Here is a 17791-nt window from a genome sequence, read left to right as displayed (position 1 = left end):
AGAGCACAGTCATGAGTGATTATAGAAGCAGTGGTTTGTGCCTCCAAAAATGTTCAGGTATATGTTTCTCCTTCAGAGGTGGTTTTCCATATACTGCATTGCCTCTCTACAATGTGGTTTTTTTGATATGTTCATTAACACTATTTTTTTTTATCCTAAAGGCTCGTGAAGAGGAAATGACTGCTAAAGTAATGGACCTCCAGACTCAACTCGAGGAGCTACAGACTAAATACCAGCAAAGGCTGCATCAGGACGAGAATGCTAGCAATGATAAAGTAAGAGGAACTGCACTTTGCTGCTGTTTCTTAAAAACACTGTCATTTCTGTTGTTTGACTTGCCTGTTAACATGCATAACCTAACGCATTTCATCCTACCCAAAACCTTTCAGAAGAGATTTTTGCCTCTGTTTTATAGGCAGTGAAACTGAAATTCATAGAAGGTTAAAATAAAGTGTCTAAGCTCACATGGTAAATGTTGTGTTGGGAATTTAAACCCCATCTGCCAGACTTCAGAGCCTAGACATTTCTTTTTTGTTTTAATGTTTGTTTATTTATTTAGAGAAAGTGTGTATATGCACAGAGTGGGACGGGGCAGAGAGAGGCAGAGAGAGAATCCCAGATAGGCTCCACACTGACACAGGGCTCGATCTTCTGAACCGTGAGATCCTGACCTGAGCCAAAATAAAGAGTCAGATGCTCAACCGACTGAGCCACCCCAACGCCCCGAGCCTGGACATTTCCATTATGCCAATGCTTCTTAGTCTTTTCCTAAGAAAGAATACAGAGGATGGTGAACCTCATAGCCCAGGGCCATAAGCAAAGTGTCCATAGAAAATATGATAATTAAAAAAAATTTTTTAATGTGTTTATTATTGAGAGAGAGTGAGAGAGAGAGACAGACAGAGCATGAGCGGGGGAGGGTCAGAGGGAGACGGAGACACAGAATCTGAAGCAGGCTCCAGGCTCTGAGCTGTCAGCAGAGTCTGACACGGGGCTCGAACTCACAAGCTTGAGATCATGTCCTAAGCCAAAATTGCACGTTCAACCAACTGAGTCATTCAGGCACAGTGAAAATATGATAATTTTAAATATTTATATTTTGTGCTAAATATTCATGTAGATTTTATATTCTCTATAATATACCCTTATTTATAGTCACATAAAATATTTCTGGTTATATATCAGTAAGAAGAACAATTTCTATTTTTCTCCTTGGTTAATGGACTAGATGCAAATGTAATGGGATTATTTTGGAAAATGGGACTGAATTCAAAGACATCTGGCAATACATATCTAGGCATTTTTATAATTCCAGTCATATAATTGGTGCTGTGAAAGATAGGCCGTGTTTGCCATGTGGCTGCCTTTCCCACTCTGCACCCCAGCAAATGCACACTGATAGGGCCTGTGGCCCCCAGTTAGAGAAGCCGGGCAGGGTACTGTCCTGCTTCCTAAAGTGCCCTCCCTCACCTGATACAGTCTTTTCACAACATTGTCGTCAGGGCCTTGGGAAGGTAAGTGGACTTCATCATTGAGAGTTACAGAGAATGTCAGTTACCAGAGAGCAATTTTCTAGACAACAAATTCCATGCATCACTTTTACAAGGTGGAGAGAAGCAGCCTTTATAAGGTGCTCTGCTGTGCTGCGCTACTTGGTACGTGTATCTTAGCTTTTAGCACCCAGCAAGCTTCATGGACTATTTCTGTATTTCTTTAATAGTTACAAGTTAGTTTTCCTGTTTTTGGTTTTTGCCATCTGGTCATGATTTGAATATATCAGGTGCTATTAAGCATTAATTCCTATGTGACGAGTACATGTACTTCACTACATGTTCTTTTCCTTAGTATCAGAGTAAATGTTGTTGCATATGGTGTTATTTTGGCCTGTGTCAGGATGCCATCCAGTATTGAAACATAAAATTAATTAATATTCAGAAGGCCTTCTGAGCCCTTTACCTTGCATCAAAAAAAAGGAGAGAAAACTTGGAATGCTTGGGTGGCTCAGCTGGTTAAGCATCTGACTTTGGCCCAGGTCGTGATCTCGCGGTTTGTGACTTCTAGTCCTGCATCGGGCGCTGTGCTGTCAGTGCAGAGCCACTTTAGCTCTTCTGTCTCTCTCTCTCCGCCCCTCCCCTGCTCTCTCTCTGAAAACTAAATAAACATTAAAAAAAAAACTTTAATTATTATTTCTACTCAAAAAAGTGTTTTCTGTTTTATTCTTCGTAAAATTTTTTCCTTTTCTTTCTTGAGCATCTTTTTTTTTTTTTTTAATGTTTTATTTCCAGGAGAGAGAGAGACAGCATGAGCAGGGGATGGTCAGAGAGAGAGGGAGTCACAGACCGAAACAGGCTCCAGGCTCTGAGCTGGCAGCCAGCACAGAGCCTGACGCGGGGCTCGAACCCACGAACCGCGAGATCATGACCTAAGCGAAAGTCAGATGCTTAACCGACTAAGCCACCCAGGCCTCCCTCTTGAGCATCTTTGATGCTTCTGGGATACAGTGAATTATGTATCAGTGTTGAGTTCAATGAAAAATAATTTGTGATTATAGCTTAGAGTGGATTCCCAGAAACAGTCCTTTAGAAGTTTCCCTAAGGGGCTGATATGCTTTAAATAGATGTTAATATGTTTAATTTTTTTAATTATAGAAATAATAAATGAATATATTCTTGTTATAAAAGAGTCAGATAATACATAAGTACATAGAATAAACCCTCTCTGGTGGCCACCTCTCCTTGCCAAGTAGTAATCATTGTTAGGAGTTTGGTGAGTGACTTTGCATTTACCTATGTTGTATATATTTACACTATAATAGTTTGTATAACCAAATAGACCAGGTTAAAAGCAAATATTTAAAGGAGCCTCATCTCAAATCTTATCACTTTCTTAAGACTCTAACACTAAGTTTTTATTTTCTTGTTATTTCATATTATTCTATTTTATTGTTCCCTACAGATTTTAGTGTAGTATGCACTCATATTTTCTTTTCCATTTTCAGGTAACAATTATGGAGTTACAGGTAAGACGGGTTCTTCATTGAATTTGACTAAAGGAAGTATATTTTCAGGAGTATTTTGTGTTTTAAGTTAAAACATAAAGGTATCTGTTTTAACAAGGAAAATTTTACAAAGCAATTATAGTAGTATGTTCAGGCAGTGATGAAATTCTTATGTGCTTCAGATCTGACTTTGTTCTTTCAGACACAACTAGCACAGAAGACTACACTAATCAGTGATTCAAAGTTGAAAGAGCAAGAGTTCAGAGAACAGGTACAGGTTTAATTGGTGCCTTTTATTTTGAACTGACTGCCTTAATTTATGTTAGTCTGTACTTGGATCTCATTAAGCTAATTTTTAAAAAAGAGCTGATATAATACTCATTTAATAGTTGGCTTTGCAATTTTGTCTTGTACAGAAAATTTTATTTCCAAATCTGAAGGTGCTAGAGGATATCTCTTAAATTTGTGATTGATCACATATATTTAAACAAGAACATTTGCATCTTATTCTTTCTAGTGCTAAACATCTTGGATAAGAATTTTTGTTTAATTTGTAATAATTTAAGTTTAAAAAAAGGAATTTTCTGAGGCACCTGGGTGGCTCACTCAGTTAAACATCCGACTTTGGCTCAGGTCATAATCTTGCAGTCTGTGAGCTCAGGCCCTGCATCTGGCTCTGTGCTGATGGCTCAAAGTCTGGAGCCTGCTTTGGATTCTGTGTGTCCCTCTCTCTCTGCCCCTCCCACACTCACATTCTGTCTCTCTCTTTCTCTCTGTCTCAAAAATAAACAGACATTAAAGAAAAGTTTAAAAAAGGAACATTCTTGCTTTTATCAGAGAGAAAATACATTGACATCAATTTTTACTACTTTTTCCTAGTGGTTAAGTTGGCTTAAGTTAGTAAGTTTTGTCCATATCTTGTCCAATGATTAGATTCAGAAAGAGTTATATATATATGCCTAGAAGGATGCGCAGTATGAAAATACCAGCGTACGTGTATGTGTGGTGCATCATCACCTTCAGCAGTCTTTATTTCCAAACTCCAGAGAGAGAATGACCCAAGTCAGCAGGCTGTTTGAAGGCTACATCTCCGGGGATTTTCCAGTTTTCTTAAAAAGTCATACATACAGAAATTTTGGTAATTGTTGAAACTAGGTGATGGATGGGTATATGGGCATACTCTGTGGTTGAGTATGATACAAAATTTTCACAATATTAAAAAAAATTTATAGATGCTAAATGCCAATGCTACTTTATTTTTTCCTACTTCCCAGTGGCTTATCTTTTCTCGTCTATTCTCAAGGTTACTGCTTTAAAATTCCCCTCTTTTAGCATCCTCAAATCTTCTAACTATGCTAGCATGGCAGCTTTTGTATTAGTTATTTCTTTGGTGGCAGAATACACGTAAAGTAACATTGACCATTATAACTAGTTTAAAGTACACAGTTCACTGACATTTAGTTCATTCACAGTGTTGTGACACCATCACCATATCTAGTTCCAGAATACTTCATCACCCCATCAGGAACCCTCATACTCATTAAGCAGTCACTCCTTGTTACCTCTTGGCAACCGCTGATCTACTCCTGGGTCTGTGGATTTGCCTGTTACGAGTATCTTACATAAATATAATCATATAAAACCTAAGCCTTTCTTATCTGGCTTCTTTTACTTAGCATGATGTTTTTAAGATTCATCATTGTGGCATGTATCAGTACTTATGCCTTTTTATGACTGAATACTATTTCATTATATGCATGCACCATACTTTGTGTATCTTTTTATCAGTTGATGAGCTTTGGGGTGTTTCTACCTTTTGGCTATTATAAGTACTGCTCTCAGGAACATTATGTACAAGTTTTGGTTTAAGTTCCTATTTACAGTTCTTTGGGGTGTATACACCCGGGAGTGGAATTGCTAGATCATATGGTAATTATATGTTTTGCTTTTTGTTGAACCACCAAACTATTTTACGTGGTGGCACCAAAGTTAAAAGGACTCCAATTGTTTCACATCCTCGCCAATAATATTTTTGAATATAGCAATGGTAGTTGGCATGAAGTGGTTTCTCATTACGATTTCAAGTTGCATTTTCCTAATGACTAATGATGTTGAACATCTTATTACCTGCTTGTTGGCCATTTGTATGTCTTATTTGGAGCAATGTCTATTCAAGTCCTTTGCTCATTTTTTAGTTGGGGTATTTGGTTTCTTGTTCAGTTGTAGTCTTTATTCTGGATACGATTTCCTTATCAGGTATGTGATTTGCAAGTATTTTCTCCATTTGTGGGTTCTCTTTTGACTTTCTTGATAATGTCCGTTGAGGCACAAAAGTTTTACTTTTGATAAAGATCATTTTGTGTATTTTCTCTTTTGTATTTGTGCTTTTGGTGTCATATCTAAGAAACCATTTGTATTAATTGTATTTGTGCCTCTATTCTATCTTAACTATTAAAGAATCTAGTGCCTACAGCAGACCTTTTTTTTTACATATGGTTTCCGTATGAATCTTATGATACAATTTGGGTATTTGTTACTTTTAGATTCACAATCTAGAAGACCGTTTGAAGAAATATGAAAAGAATGTATATGCAACAACTGTGGGTACACCCTGCAAAGGTATGAATGTCTGTCATGTTATCCATGCCTGTCTCTTATTGCTGATGAAGGGATGATTTTTATTTTTGTCTTTGCTCATCTGTTCTTCACCATGAATATATTTTACCTTTGTAATTCACCAGTAACAGCTAGTTTTAGGGAAAGCATGCTAGTAATCTAAAACATAAATAATGCGTATTCGTTGTTAAAAAAAAAAATCAAACTGCTATAATGTAGAAGTGGAACTGCAGGTTCCCACTTTATTCTACACCATCCAGGTGGAACCGACAAGTAGCAGTTTATGTGTATTTTTCCAGACTCTTCTGTATGTATGTAGACATTTATGTAGCCTGCTGCATGTGCTCATATTGATACAGTTATATCCTTTAGATGCTTCTGTTTTTCACTATTACAATAATGCTGTAATTACTAATTTTAAGCCCAAATTTAGGGAGAAAATAATTTTATAAAAATTCTTATGCTCAAGGTAGGAAAGGATGATTTGGAAATATTCTCTTGATTGAAATAATACACAGTACTTACAGAGGATTTTAGAAATGAACTTGAGTGCTTGCATAGTTACATACAACTATGTAAACTCATGATCATGAGGTAATCGTGATCTTTGAATAATCTTATAATTTTCCATTCTCAGTTTTACACCTCACTTCATTAAGAATGGTTTTCAGGGGTGCCTGAAAAGTCCGTTAAGCATCGGACTTCGGCTCAGGTCATGATCTCACAGTTTGTGGGTTTGAGCCCCACGTCGGGTTCTGGGCTGACAGCTCAGAGCCTGGAGCCTGTTTTCAGAATCTGTGTCTCCCTCTCTCTCTGACTGTCTCCTGCTCGTGCTCACTCTCTCTCTTTCTTTCTCTCTCTCTCTCTCTCTCAGAAATAAATAAAAAACATTAAAAAAAATTTTTTTAAAGAATTGTTTTATTATGGTTGATGGGGGTAGGGGAGAGGGGAAAATGGGAGATGGGCATGGAGGAGGGCACTTGTTGGAATGAGCACTGGGTGTTATATGGAAACCAACTTGACAATAAACTATAAAATTTTTTCTTAAAAAAAGAATAGTTTTATTTTGCTAAATGTTTTGGAAAGCTTTCTGCTTCTTCAGGGAAGCACTAGGGCATAAATCTAAACCTTTCTTTTGTGTTTTTGAAAGCTTACTTATTGCAATGAAATAGCACACAATATTATACAGTTTTTATTTAAATTAAAAAAGGAGTTGTTCTGGATTCTTTCCAAAATGCTCTTCCCAAACAAGAGAAAACCACCTTGGAAGTGCCTCACAGCTCACTGCAGAGAAGACTCCTGCTACAAGGGTCCTTTGCCCTGTCTGAGTACTCAGATGCCATTGGCAGCCTGCTGACTCAGTGCTCAGCAGCGCAGAGAGAATATGGATTCTTTTGGTTAGTTTCAACTCAAGATTTTTATCATTTTCTTTGTTTCTCAGTTTTAAATTGTAAAATGAACACACACGTACAGTTTATTTAATAACTAACACCTACACGGGTCTCCTCCATCACCCAAAAGCAGAACATTCCTCGTTCTTAGGACACCTTTCATGAGCTGAAATGGTGTAGACAGAGAGGCAAATATCATTAATTGATATGGAAAAATGTTTAGTATTCCCAGACCCAGAAGATATCGTCTCTTAGGTTTTTCTGATACCTTAAACAAGTGTTGCTAACAGATGCACAAAATACATCGAGATGAAGCACAGGTGCTCACAGATGCAGTTCAGAGCGACGGCGGCTCGACACAGAGTGCGGTCCCTGGGGGAGGAGCATGACGGGCCGCTCTTGGTGCTGGGGTTGTGCAGCTCCTGGGAGGGCAGTGTTCACTTCCGCCTCTTTTGTAAAAGCACAAATCCTCTTTAAATGTCTTTCAGTTAGCAAAGACGGGGGCTTATGTAGGTCCTGTGTAAAACCGAAGTGGCATAAGATGAATTTTCGAAAGGCAGGGGACACCTGAGTGACTGAGTGCCTGGCACTGCTTTATATATCAGCTCACTTAATTCTCTCCCCAACCCAGTCAGTCTGGTTGAATATGCACATTCATCTCTTCACCATGCTGCCTCTTCCTTTTTTTAAAAAAATTATTTTAAAAACATTTTTAATGTTTATTTTTGAGAGAGAGAGACACACACAGAGAACATGAGCAGGGGAGGGGGAGAGAAAGGGAGACACAGAATCGGAAGCAGGCTCCAGGAGCGGGGCCCCAACCCAGGAGCCGTGAGATCATGCGCTGAGCCAAGTCAGTCACTCAAACGACTGAGCCACCCAGGCACCCCATGCCGCCTCTTTCTAAAGCATAACAACACAGTGAGCACCCACCATGCAGGAAGAAACAAGATTACCGGCTCTTCAAAACCCTCTGTGGACCCTCCGCAATAAAATCGTCGTTCCTGCCCTCATACTGACTTCTTCCTGACTTGATATTAACTGCTGTTCTTTACTGCGTACCACCTACGTCTATATTTGTAAACAATATTTTGTTTAGATTTTCCTTGTTTTGAAACTTTATGCAATAGAATCATAAGCTTGTATTTGTTTCTTTCGCTTGATTTAAGTTTTGATATGCATCTGTCATGTGTGGCTACGGTGTTACTTGCTTCAGTTTATTAATCTTGTACTTTCTTGTACATGTCTTCCTAGTACTCATGTGAAAGGTTTTCTCTGTACACCTAAGACTGGGCTCGCTGAGTCCTAGGATGTGAACACTTCCATGCACATCTTGCCCTAGGAGGGCAAACTAGATACAGTTTGAAGATAATATTGGAAATTGTTTTCTCTGGTTTTTGTACTAATTTTCATCCCCACCAGCAGTGTATGTGAGCTCTCGTCACTCTAGCTCCTCAGCGGTGCTGGATTTCTGAAGGCCCTTTAATGCTTTGCTGGTTACATTCTGTGCTGTGACTTGTATTTTAATTACCTCTCTCTTATTAGTAATCATGTTGAACATCTTACTTGATTGTTCATTTTTTATTCATTCATTTTAGCTGTGTGTATTTCTTCTTTTGTGAAGTTCCATCCATTTCTTTTTTGTTTTCTGAGATTAGATTATCTATCCTTTTCTTTTGATTTGTAGTTTTATAACAATTCTGAATATTAATCCTTGTTTTATATACTGTATATACATGTATACATATATGTATGTGCATATATACGTATATATACAGTAAAGATACTGTATATCTTTATATTGTATATACATAATTGTATATTGTGTAGTTGGTGTCTTCTTCATTGTCTTTTAATTTTTTTATTTTTTAGACATAGAAAAGTAATGAGTGTAGTATATAATGAACACACACATGTACGCACCACCCTCTACAGTTATCTAATCTTGGTTCATCTGTACCCCAACCTTTCCTAACCTTGCTCTACTGGATTTTAAAGTAAGTCCAGATATCATATCTTATTCCATATATAAATAATTTCAGCATACACCTATTCAAAGGATTCCTTAACAATAACCATAGTACTAGGGGTACCTGGGTGGCTCAGTAAGTTAAGTGCCCAACTTTGGCTCAGGTCATGATCTCACAGTTCGTGAGTTCGAGCCCCACTTTGGGCTCTGTGCTGACAGCTGAGAGCCTGGAGCTGCTTCAGATTCTATGTCTCCCTCCCTCTCTGCCCCTCCTCTGCTTGCCCTCTCTGTCTGTCTCTCTCTCTCTTGAAAATAAATAAACATTTTAAAAAATTGTTTAAACAATAACCATAGTACTAATATCACACCAAAAAATTTCACAATTCCTTAGTGTGTTTAGATAACTAGTCACAGTCAAATTCATCTGTAGTTTCACAGATGTTTTCTTGTGGTGATGGTGGTCAGCAGTTGATTTATTTGAATCAGTAGCCAACTAGTACCCATACCTTGCATTTAATTGAGAAATCACTTAAGTCTCTTTTAAAATTCTAGACAGACTCCTTGTCTCTCTCTCCCTCTCTCTCCCTTTCTCTTTCTCTACTCTCTCTCCCTCTCTCTTTCTCCCTCTCTCTTTCTCTCTTCTTTTCCTGTTTATTTGTTGAAGAGACCAAGTTACTTGCGCTTAAGTTTCACACATTCTGAACTCTGGGTATTCCACTCCCTAGTAGTTAGAATGAGGGGCTTTGTCAGATGTAGATTGTGTCACTGGCAGTGGTGCCTCCTCAGAGGGGCTGGCTGTGCTGTATGTTGCCTCCCATCGAAAGACACACGTTATCTTTACAACTTCCGCACAGTTCCAGGTGCCGTCAGTCTGATTCCTCACCTTTCACCTCAGAGTTCAGCACCCAATGGTGACTGTTTGCAAAGATTTGTGGTTTCCCCAGTCACTGTGTTATGGTGATAGTTCAGATTCTACCATTTCTTGTACAGATAATAACTGGAATTCTTCTGTAAATGGAAATGTGCCCCCGTTATCTATATGGTTACCTTAAAGTATAGCTCCTACACGCAAAGCAGGGTAAACTCTGTTTACCAGATTTAGTTATTTCCATAACTTTAAGGGTCCATTTTTGGCACCGGTAGTCTGTTCCATTGATGAATTTGTCTTTGCCTGCTTTAACACCTCACTCGATTAATTATGATGATTTTATAACGTATCTTGCTGTTTAGTTGGGGAAGCCCTCCTACTTTCTGTTTTTCAAGAATGTCTTAGCTATTTTTAACTCTTTGTCTATTTAAGTTTTAGTATCAGATTGTAAAGTCATATTCATAACCTACACCCAAACCTAGGAAGAATTTGATTAGGATTGCATAGGATTTACAGAAAAATTGGGAGAATTGGCACCTATATGGGACTGAGTGTTCAATCCATAGTCATCATCTTTCCACATGTACTTAGGTCTTCTGTAATTCCAGTCTATGTTTGCTGTTCTGAGGAGTGCTTTAGTACCTCTTCTTACGTTTATTCTTAGGTGTGATTGTAAAGGTAAAATTTGTTTCTCGTTTTTATTTTTCAGTTAAATAAATGCATTTTCAGAAGGCATTCTTCTGCATTTTTGAAGGATATCTGAGCATGTCTGCTTTTAACTAAAATTATCTGTAATATGCTTAGTTGATTAAGGTTGTGTTACATGTAGTTAAATGGATTTTCTGGTTGTACATTTTGGAATTGGGCCCAGGTAAAGGATTGTGTTACAAAAGCTGAGTAGTACTCCGATGAAGTCACTTGGAGAGAGTCACAAGGAGCAATGGGTAGATGATTTGGCAAGCATCTTTATTTGAATGATAACTGATTTCCACTCTCATTGCTTAAAACCCAATGTAAAAATTATAAAAAGAGGTTGAAGTTTCTTTTATATGCCACTGTTAGAAGACAGACAAAGGTACATGCATTGGAAAACAGTATTAATTACTTGTCCAGTAAAATAGGTATGTATAAGTGATCTACATGTTTATAATAATAACATCAATTATTTTCTGAAAAGTGTACAACCTTGTAAACTCTTACATTGTATGTCAGTCTAGAGGAATGAAACACTTAAGTATGATGTATAGATAAATGATTTTTGAAGAGGAAATAGTGCATTATCATTATTTAGTTTTAGACACTCTTTTATGCTAAGTGTGGTTTGAGTGAATTGGGTCTTTAAGAGTGTACACTTTTTAAAAGTGAAATATTCCAAACATACAAATACACGAAGTATAAATATCAAGTACGAAGACAGTTAACACCTGTGAATTCACCATCTAGAACACTGCCCATGCTCCTCGTACTGCTCTTTAATCTCCTCTCTATTCTCTCCTGAGGGTAACCACTGTTAACACATATACGTACTGCTCCCTAAAACAGTGTTTTAATTTAATGTTTAGGCTGTATAGAAATGATATCGTATTATATGTATTCTGCATATTCTTGCCTTTATTTCACACAGCACTATGATTTTGTGTTTCATTCTAATGTGTGTGAAGCTATAGTTTAACCTTTTTTTTTTTTTAATTTAAGTTTACATTATTTAACACACCGTTATTAACACACCGTAGTATTAGTTTTGGGAGTAGAATTTAGTGATTCATCACTTACATGCCCATCACCCATCTAGCTCATTCCCCACCCACTTCCCTCCAGCAACTCTGTTTTTTCTCTGTATTTAAGAGTCTCTTATGGTTTGCCTCTGTTTTTATATTATTTTCCTTCCCTTCTCCTATGTTCATCTGTTGTGTTTTTAAAATTACACATGAGTGAAATCATCTGATATTTGTATTTCACTTAGCATAATACATTCTAGTTCCATACATGTTGTTGCAAATGGCAAGATTTCATTCCTTTTCATTGCTAAGCAGTATTCCATTGTATATCTGTACACATCTTTATCCATTCATCCGTCGATGGACATTTGGGCTCTTTCCATACTTTGGCTATTGTCGCTAGTGCTGCTGTAAACATTGGGGTGCAAGTGCCCCTTCAAATCAGCATTTTTGTATTATTTGGATAAATAACTAGTAGTGTAATTGCTGGGTTATAGGGTAGTTCTATTTTTAATTTTTTGAGGAAACTTCACACTGTTTTCCAGGATGGCTGCACCAGTTCGCATCCTTGGCAACATCTGTTGTTTCCTGAGTTGTTAATTTAATGTGTGTGAAGCTATAGTTTTGCCATTTTCAATGCTGACTTGAATAATATATTGTATCTTTTTACCATACTTTATTTAGTCTTCTGTCAGTGGACCTTTGAATTGTCTTAATTCTGCTTTTATAAAGAGTGTAACTGTGAACATTGACTTCTGGTGTACATGTGAAGCATTTCTCTAGGATGTACTGGTAGGAATTAAGTTATTGCGTCATAGAACATGCTTATCCTTCCACTATATGAAGTTCTTCAAAGTAATGCCAAGTTGTTTAGAGTGCTTATATCAGCCCTCCACACATGCACAGGCATCTGCATTTTTCTGTGTTCTCACCAGTGCTTGGAATTATCTGACCTTCGGGACTTTGCCAATCTCCTATGTGTAAATAGTACTTCAGGAGGTTTCATTTGTTTTTTTTTCCTTTTTACTGAAGAAATGGTGATTAAAATTCTAAGACAAAAGAAATATAAAGTTACAATAAAAGACTGCTTTCAACTTTGGAAGTTAGAGGCTCACTTATTGCTCATAGCTCTCATAATGGAAGCGTCATTATCCTGTGGCACAGTGTGATCTCCTATTATTTATTCAGTTTTTTAAAAAATTTGGAGTTATCAAGATATAAAATTATATAATAATATTCAGTGTGATTTCATATACCTAAACTATATTATTATTTTTTTTTCCTTAAACAGTTTATTGTCAAGTTGGTTTCCATATAACACCCAGTGCTCATCCCCACAAGTGCCCTCCTCCATGCCCATCACCCCTTTTCCCCTCCCCCCACACCCATCAGCCCTCAGTGTGTTCTCAGCATTCAAGAGTCTCTCATGGTTTGCCTCCCTCCCTCTCCCCCACCATTTCCCCTTCTTCTCCCCCATGGTCCTCCGTTAAGTTCCTCCTGATCCTCCTATACGTGCAAACATAGGGTGTTTGTCTTTCTCTGCCTGACTTATTTCGCTCAGCATAACACCCTCAAGGTCCATCCATGTTGCTACACATGGCCAGATTTCATTCTCTCTCATTGCCATGTAGTATTCCATGGTATACATAAACCACATCTTGATCCATTCGTCTGTTGGTGGACACTTAGGCTCTTTCCATGTTTTGGCTATTGTTGAGAGTGCAGCTATGAACATTAGGGCCCATGTGCCCCTATGCGTCAGCACTCCTGTATCCCTTGGATAAATTCCTAGCAGTGCTATTGCTGGGTCATAGGGGAGTTCTATTGTTCATTTTTTGAGGAACCTCCACACTGTTTTCCAGAGGGACTGCACCAGTTTACATTCCCACCAACAGTGTAGGAGGGTGGCCATTTCTCCACATCCTCACCAGCATCTAGAGTCCTCTGACTTGCTCATTTTAGCCACTCTGACTGGTGTGAGGTGGTATCCCAGTGTGGTTTTGATTTGTATTTCCCTGATGAGGAGGGATGCTGAGCATCATTTCATGTGTCTGTTGGCCATATGGATGTCCTCTTTGGAGAAGTGTCTGTTTGTATCTTCTACCCATTTCTTCATGGATTATTTGCTTTTTGGGTGCGGAGTTTGGTGAGTTCCTTATAGATTCTGGGTACCAGCCCTTTATCTGATATGTCATTTGCAACTATCTTTTCCCATTCCATCGGTTGCATATTAGTTTTATTGATTGTTTCCCTTGCCATGCAGAAGCTTTTGATCTTGATGAGGTCCCACTAGTTCATTTTTGCTCTTGATTCCCTTGCCTTTGGGGATGTGTCAAGTAAGAAATTGCTGTGGTTGAGGTCAAGGAGGTTTTTTCCTGCTTTCTTTTCTAGGGTTTTGATTGTTTCCTGTCTCCCATTCAGGTCCTTTATCCATTTTGAGTTTATTTTTGTGTATGGTGTGAGAAAATGATCTAGTTTCATTCTTCTTCTGCATGTTGCTGTCCAGTTCTCCCAGCACCATCTGTTAAAGAGGCTGTCTTTTTTCCATTGGATACTCTTTCCCGCTTTGTCAGAGATTAGTGGGTCATACTCTGAGTTCTCTGTTCTATTCCATTGGTCTGTGTGTGTGTTTTTGTGCCAATACCATACTGTCTTGATGATGACAGCTTTGTAGTAGAGGCTAAAGTCTGGGATGGTGATGCCTCCTATTTTGGTTTTCTTCTTCAATATTACTTTGGCTATTCTGGGTCTTTTGTGATTCCATACAAATTTGAGGATAGTTTGTTCTAGTTTTGAGAAGAATGCTGGTGAAATTTTGATTAGGATTGCTTTGAATGTGTAGATTGCTTTGGGTAGTAATGACATTTTAACTATATTTATTCTTCCAATCCATGAGCATGGAATGTTTTTCCATTTCTTTATGTCTTCTTCAATTTCCTTCATAAGTTTTCTATAGTTCTTATATCTTTGGTTAGGTTTATTCCTAGGTATTTTATGGTTTTTTTGTGCAGTTGTGAATGGGATCAGTTTCCTGATTTCTCTTTCTGTTGCTTCATTGTTGGTGTATAAAAATGCAACCGATTTCTGTACATTGATTTTGTACCCTGCATCTTTGCTGTGTTCACGGATCAGCTTTAGTAGGCTTCTTGTGGAGTCTGTCAGGTTTTCTATGTAGAGTATCATGCCGTCTGCAAAAAGTGAAAGTTTGACGACTTCTTTGCCAATTCTGATGCCTTTTATTTCCATTTGTTGTCTGATGGCTGATGCTAGGACTTCCCGCACTATTTTAAACAACAGTGGTGAGAGTGGACATCCCTGTCATGTTCCTGATCTCAGGGGGAGAGCTCTCAGTTTTTCCCCATTGAGGATGATGTTAGCTGAGGGCTTCTCATAGATGGCTTTTATGATGTTTAGGTAGGTTCCTTCTGTCCTGACTTTCTCAAGGGCCTTTATTAAGAAGAGATGCTGTATTTTGTCAAATGCTTTTTCTGCATTTAACGACAGGATCATATGATTTTTATCTTTTCTTTTGTTAATATGATGTATCACATAGATTGATTTGCGAACATTGAACCAGCCCTGTAACCCAGGAATGAATTCCACTTGATCGTGGTGGATAATTCTTTTTATGTGCCGTTGGATTCGATTTGCAAGTATCTTGTTGAGGATTTTTACATTGGTATTCATCAAGGATATTGGCCTGTAGTTCTCTTTTTTTGCTGTGTCTCTGTCTGGATTGAGAATCAAAGTGATGGTGGCTTCATAAAATGAGTCCAGAAGTTTTCCTTTGATTTCTGTTTTTTGCAATAGCTTGAGAAGAATGGGTATTATTTCTGTTTTAAATGTCTGGTAGAATTCCCCAGGGAAGCCATCAGGTCCAGGGCTCTTCTTTTTTGGGAGATTTTTGATAACTGATTGAATTTCTTCACTAGTTATGGGTCTGTTCAGATTTTCTACCTCTTCCCGTGTGAATTTTGGTAGTGAGTGTGTGTTTAGGAATCTTCCGTTTCTTCTAAGTTGTCCAATTTGTTGGCATATAATTTTTCATAGTATTCCCTGATAATTGCTTGTATTTCTGTGGGGTTGGTTGTGATAAGTCCATTTTCATTCATGATTTTGTCTGTTTGGGTGCTCTCTCTTTTCTTTTTGAGAAGCCTGGCTAGAGGTTTGTCAATTTTGTTTATTTCTTCAAAAAACCCACTCTTGGTTTCATTGATCTGTTCAACTGTTTTTTTGGATTCTATATTGTTTATTTCTGCGCTGATTTTTAATATTTCTCTTCTCCTACTGGGTTTGGGGTGCTCTTGTTGCTCTCCTAGTTCCTTTAGGTGCACTGTTAGATTTTCTACTTGCGCGCTTTCTAATTTCTTGAAGTTGGCCTGGAGTGCAGTGTGCTTTCCTTTTAGGACTGCCTTTGCCGCATCCCATAGAGTTTGGATTTTTGTATTCTCATTTTCATTTGTTTCCATATGTTTTTAAATTTCTTTTCTAATTGCCTGATATGCCTACTCGTCTTTAGTAGTATGTTCTTTAACCTCCATGTTTCTTCTTCCTGTGATTGATTTCGAGTTTCATAGCATTATGATCTGAAAGTGTGCATGGTATGATCTCAATTCTTTTATGTTTATTGAGGGGTGCTTTATGTCCCAGTATGTGATCTATCTTGGAGAATTCTGCCATGCCTACTTGAGAAGAAAGTGAATTCAATGGCCTCAGGATGTAGAGTTCTAAATATATCTGTCTAATCCATCTGGTCCAATGTGTCATTCAAGTCTTTTGTTACTTTAGTGTTTTGTTTTGTTTTTTTTTGTTTTTTTTTGTTTTTTTTTGTCTAGTTGATCTGTCCATTGCTGTAAGTGGAGTATTAAAGTCCCCTGCTATTAGCACATTCTTGTCCATAAGATTGTTTCTGTTTATGATTGATTGTTTTATATATTGAGGTGCTTCCATATTCGGTCCATAGACATTTATAATTGTTAGATCTTCCTGATAGGTAGACCCTGTAATTATTATATTATGCCCTTTGTCTTCCCTTGTTACTGTCTTTACTTTAAAGTCCAATTTGTCTGATATAAGTATAGTTACTCCAGCTTTCTTTTGACTTTCAGTAGCATGACAGATATTTCTGCATCCCCTTACTTTCAATCTGAAGGTGTCCTCAGGTCTAAAATGAGTTTCTTGTAGACAGCAAATAGATGGATTTTGTTTTTCTATCCATTCTGCTACCCTGTGTCTTTTGATTGAAGCTTTTAGTCCATTTACATTTAGTGTTATTATTGAAAAATATGGGTTTAGAGTCATGGTGTTCTCTGTGGGATTCATGCTTGTGGTGGTGTCTCTGGTATATTGTGTTCCTTGCAACATTTCCCTCCGAGAGTCCCCCTCAGGATTTCTTGTAGGGCTGGTTTAGTGATGACAAATTCTTTCATTTTTTGTTTATTTGGAAAGACTTTTCTATTCTTTTTTTTTTTTTTTTTTTTTAATTTCTAGGAGAGAGACAGCATGAGCAGGGGAGGGTCAGAGAGAGAGGGAGATACAGACTCTGAAATACGCTCCAGGCTCTGAGCTGGCAGTCAGCACAGAGCCCGACGTGGGGCTTGAACCCACAAACCGCGAGATCATGACCTGAGCAAAAGTCGGACACTTAACTGACTAAGCCACCCAGGCGCCCCAAGACTTTTCTATTCTGAATGACAGGCTTGCTGGATAGAGGATTCTTAGCTGCATATTTTTTTCTGTTCATCACATTGAAGATTTCCCGCCATTCCTTTCTGGCCTGCCAAGTTTCAGTAGATAGGTCTGTCACCACTCTGATAGGTCTCCCTTTGTATGTTAGGGCCCTTTTAGGGCCCTAGCTGCTTTCAGAATTCTCTCTTTGTCCTTATATTTTACGAGTTTCACTATGATTTGTTGTGCAGAAGATTGATTCAAGTTACGTCTGAGGGGAGTTCTCTGTGCCTCTTGGATTTCAGTGTCTGGTTCCTTTCCCAGATTGGGGAAGTTCTCTGCTATAATTTGTTCCAGGATTCCTTCAGCACCTTTCCCTCTCTTTTCCTCTTCTCGAGTTCCTATAATATGGCTATTGTTCCATTTGATTGTATCGCTGAGCTCTCGAACTCTCTTTTTGTGTTCTTGGATCAGTTTATCTCTTTTTCTATAGTTGCGTCTTCTAAATCACTTATTCTCCTTTCTGCCTCTTCAATCCGTGCATTGGACACCATTTTATTTTGC

The 17791-nt window shown here is 38.0% G+C and overlaps 1 protein-coding gene across 6 annotated transcripts in view; it reads left to right on the top strand.

Moving 5' to 3' along the window:
• GOLGA4 (golgin A4) overlaps window positions 1-17791 on the top strand; it is a 128948-nt gene that overhangs the window by 94826 nt on the left and 16331 nt on the right. For 4 of the 6 annotated variants that reach the window (XM_039237204.1, XM_039237202.1, XM_039237199.1 and 1 more), the window contains 4 exons: window positions 162-275; window positions 2999-3019; window positions 3201-3269; window positions 5542-5617. In XM_039237204.1, the coding sequence (XP_039093135.1) occupies window positions 162-275; window positions 2999-3019; window positions 3201-3269; window positions 5542-5617 (280 nt within the window). The remainder of the gene's footprint in view (window positions 1-161; window positions 276-2998; window positions 3020-3200; window positions 3270-5541; window positions 5618-17791) is intronic. The other 2 variants (XM_039237201.1, XM_039237203.1) reach the window with 2 other exon arrangements.

The sequence above is a fragment of the Hyaena hyaena genome, unplaced genomic scaffold (genome assembly GCF_003009895.1).
Source record: "Hyaena hyaena isolate Hyena2069 unplaced genomic scaffold, ASM300989v1 scaffold_121, whole genome shotgun sequence".
Classification (NCBI taxonomy): domain Eukaryota; kingdom Metazoa; phylum Chordata; class Mammalia; order Carnivora; family Hyaenidae; genus Hyaena; species Hyaena hyaena.
Note: the sequence above shows the minus strand (reverse complement) of the source record. Positions and strands in the feature narration are given on the sequence as shown.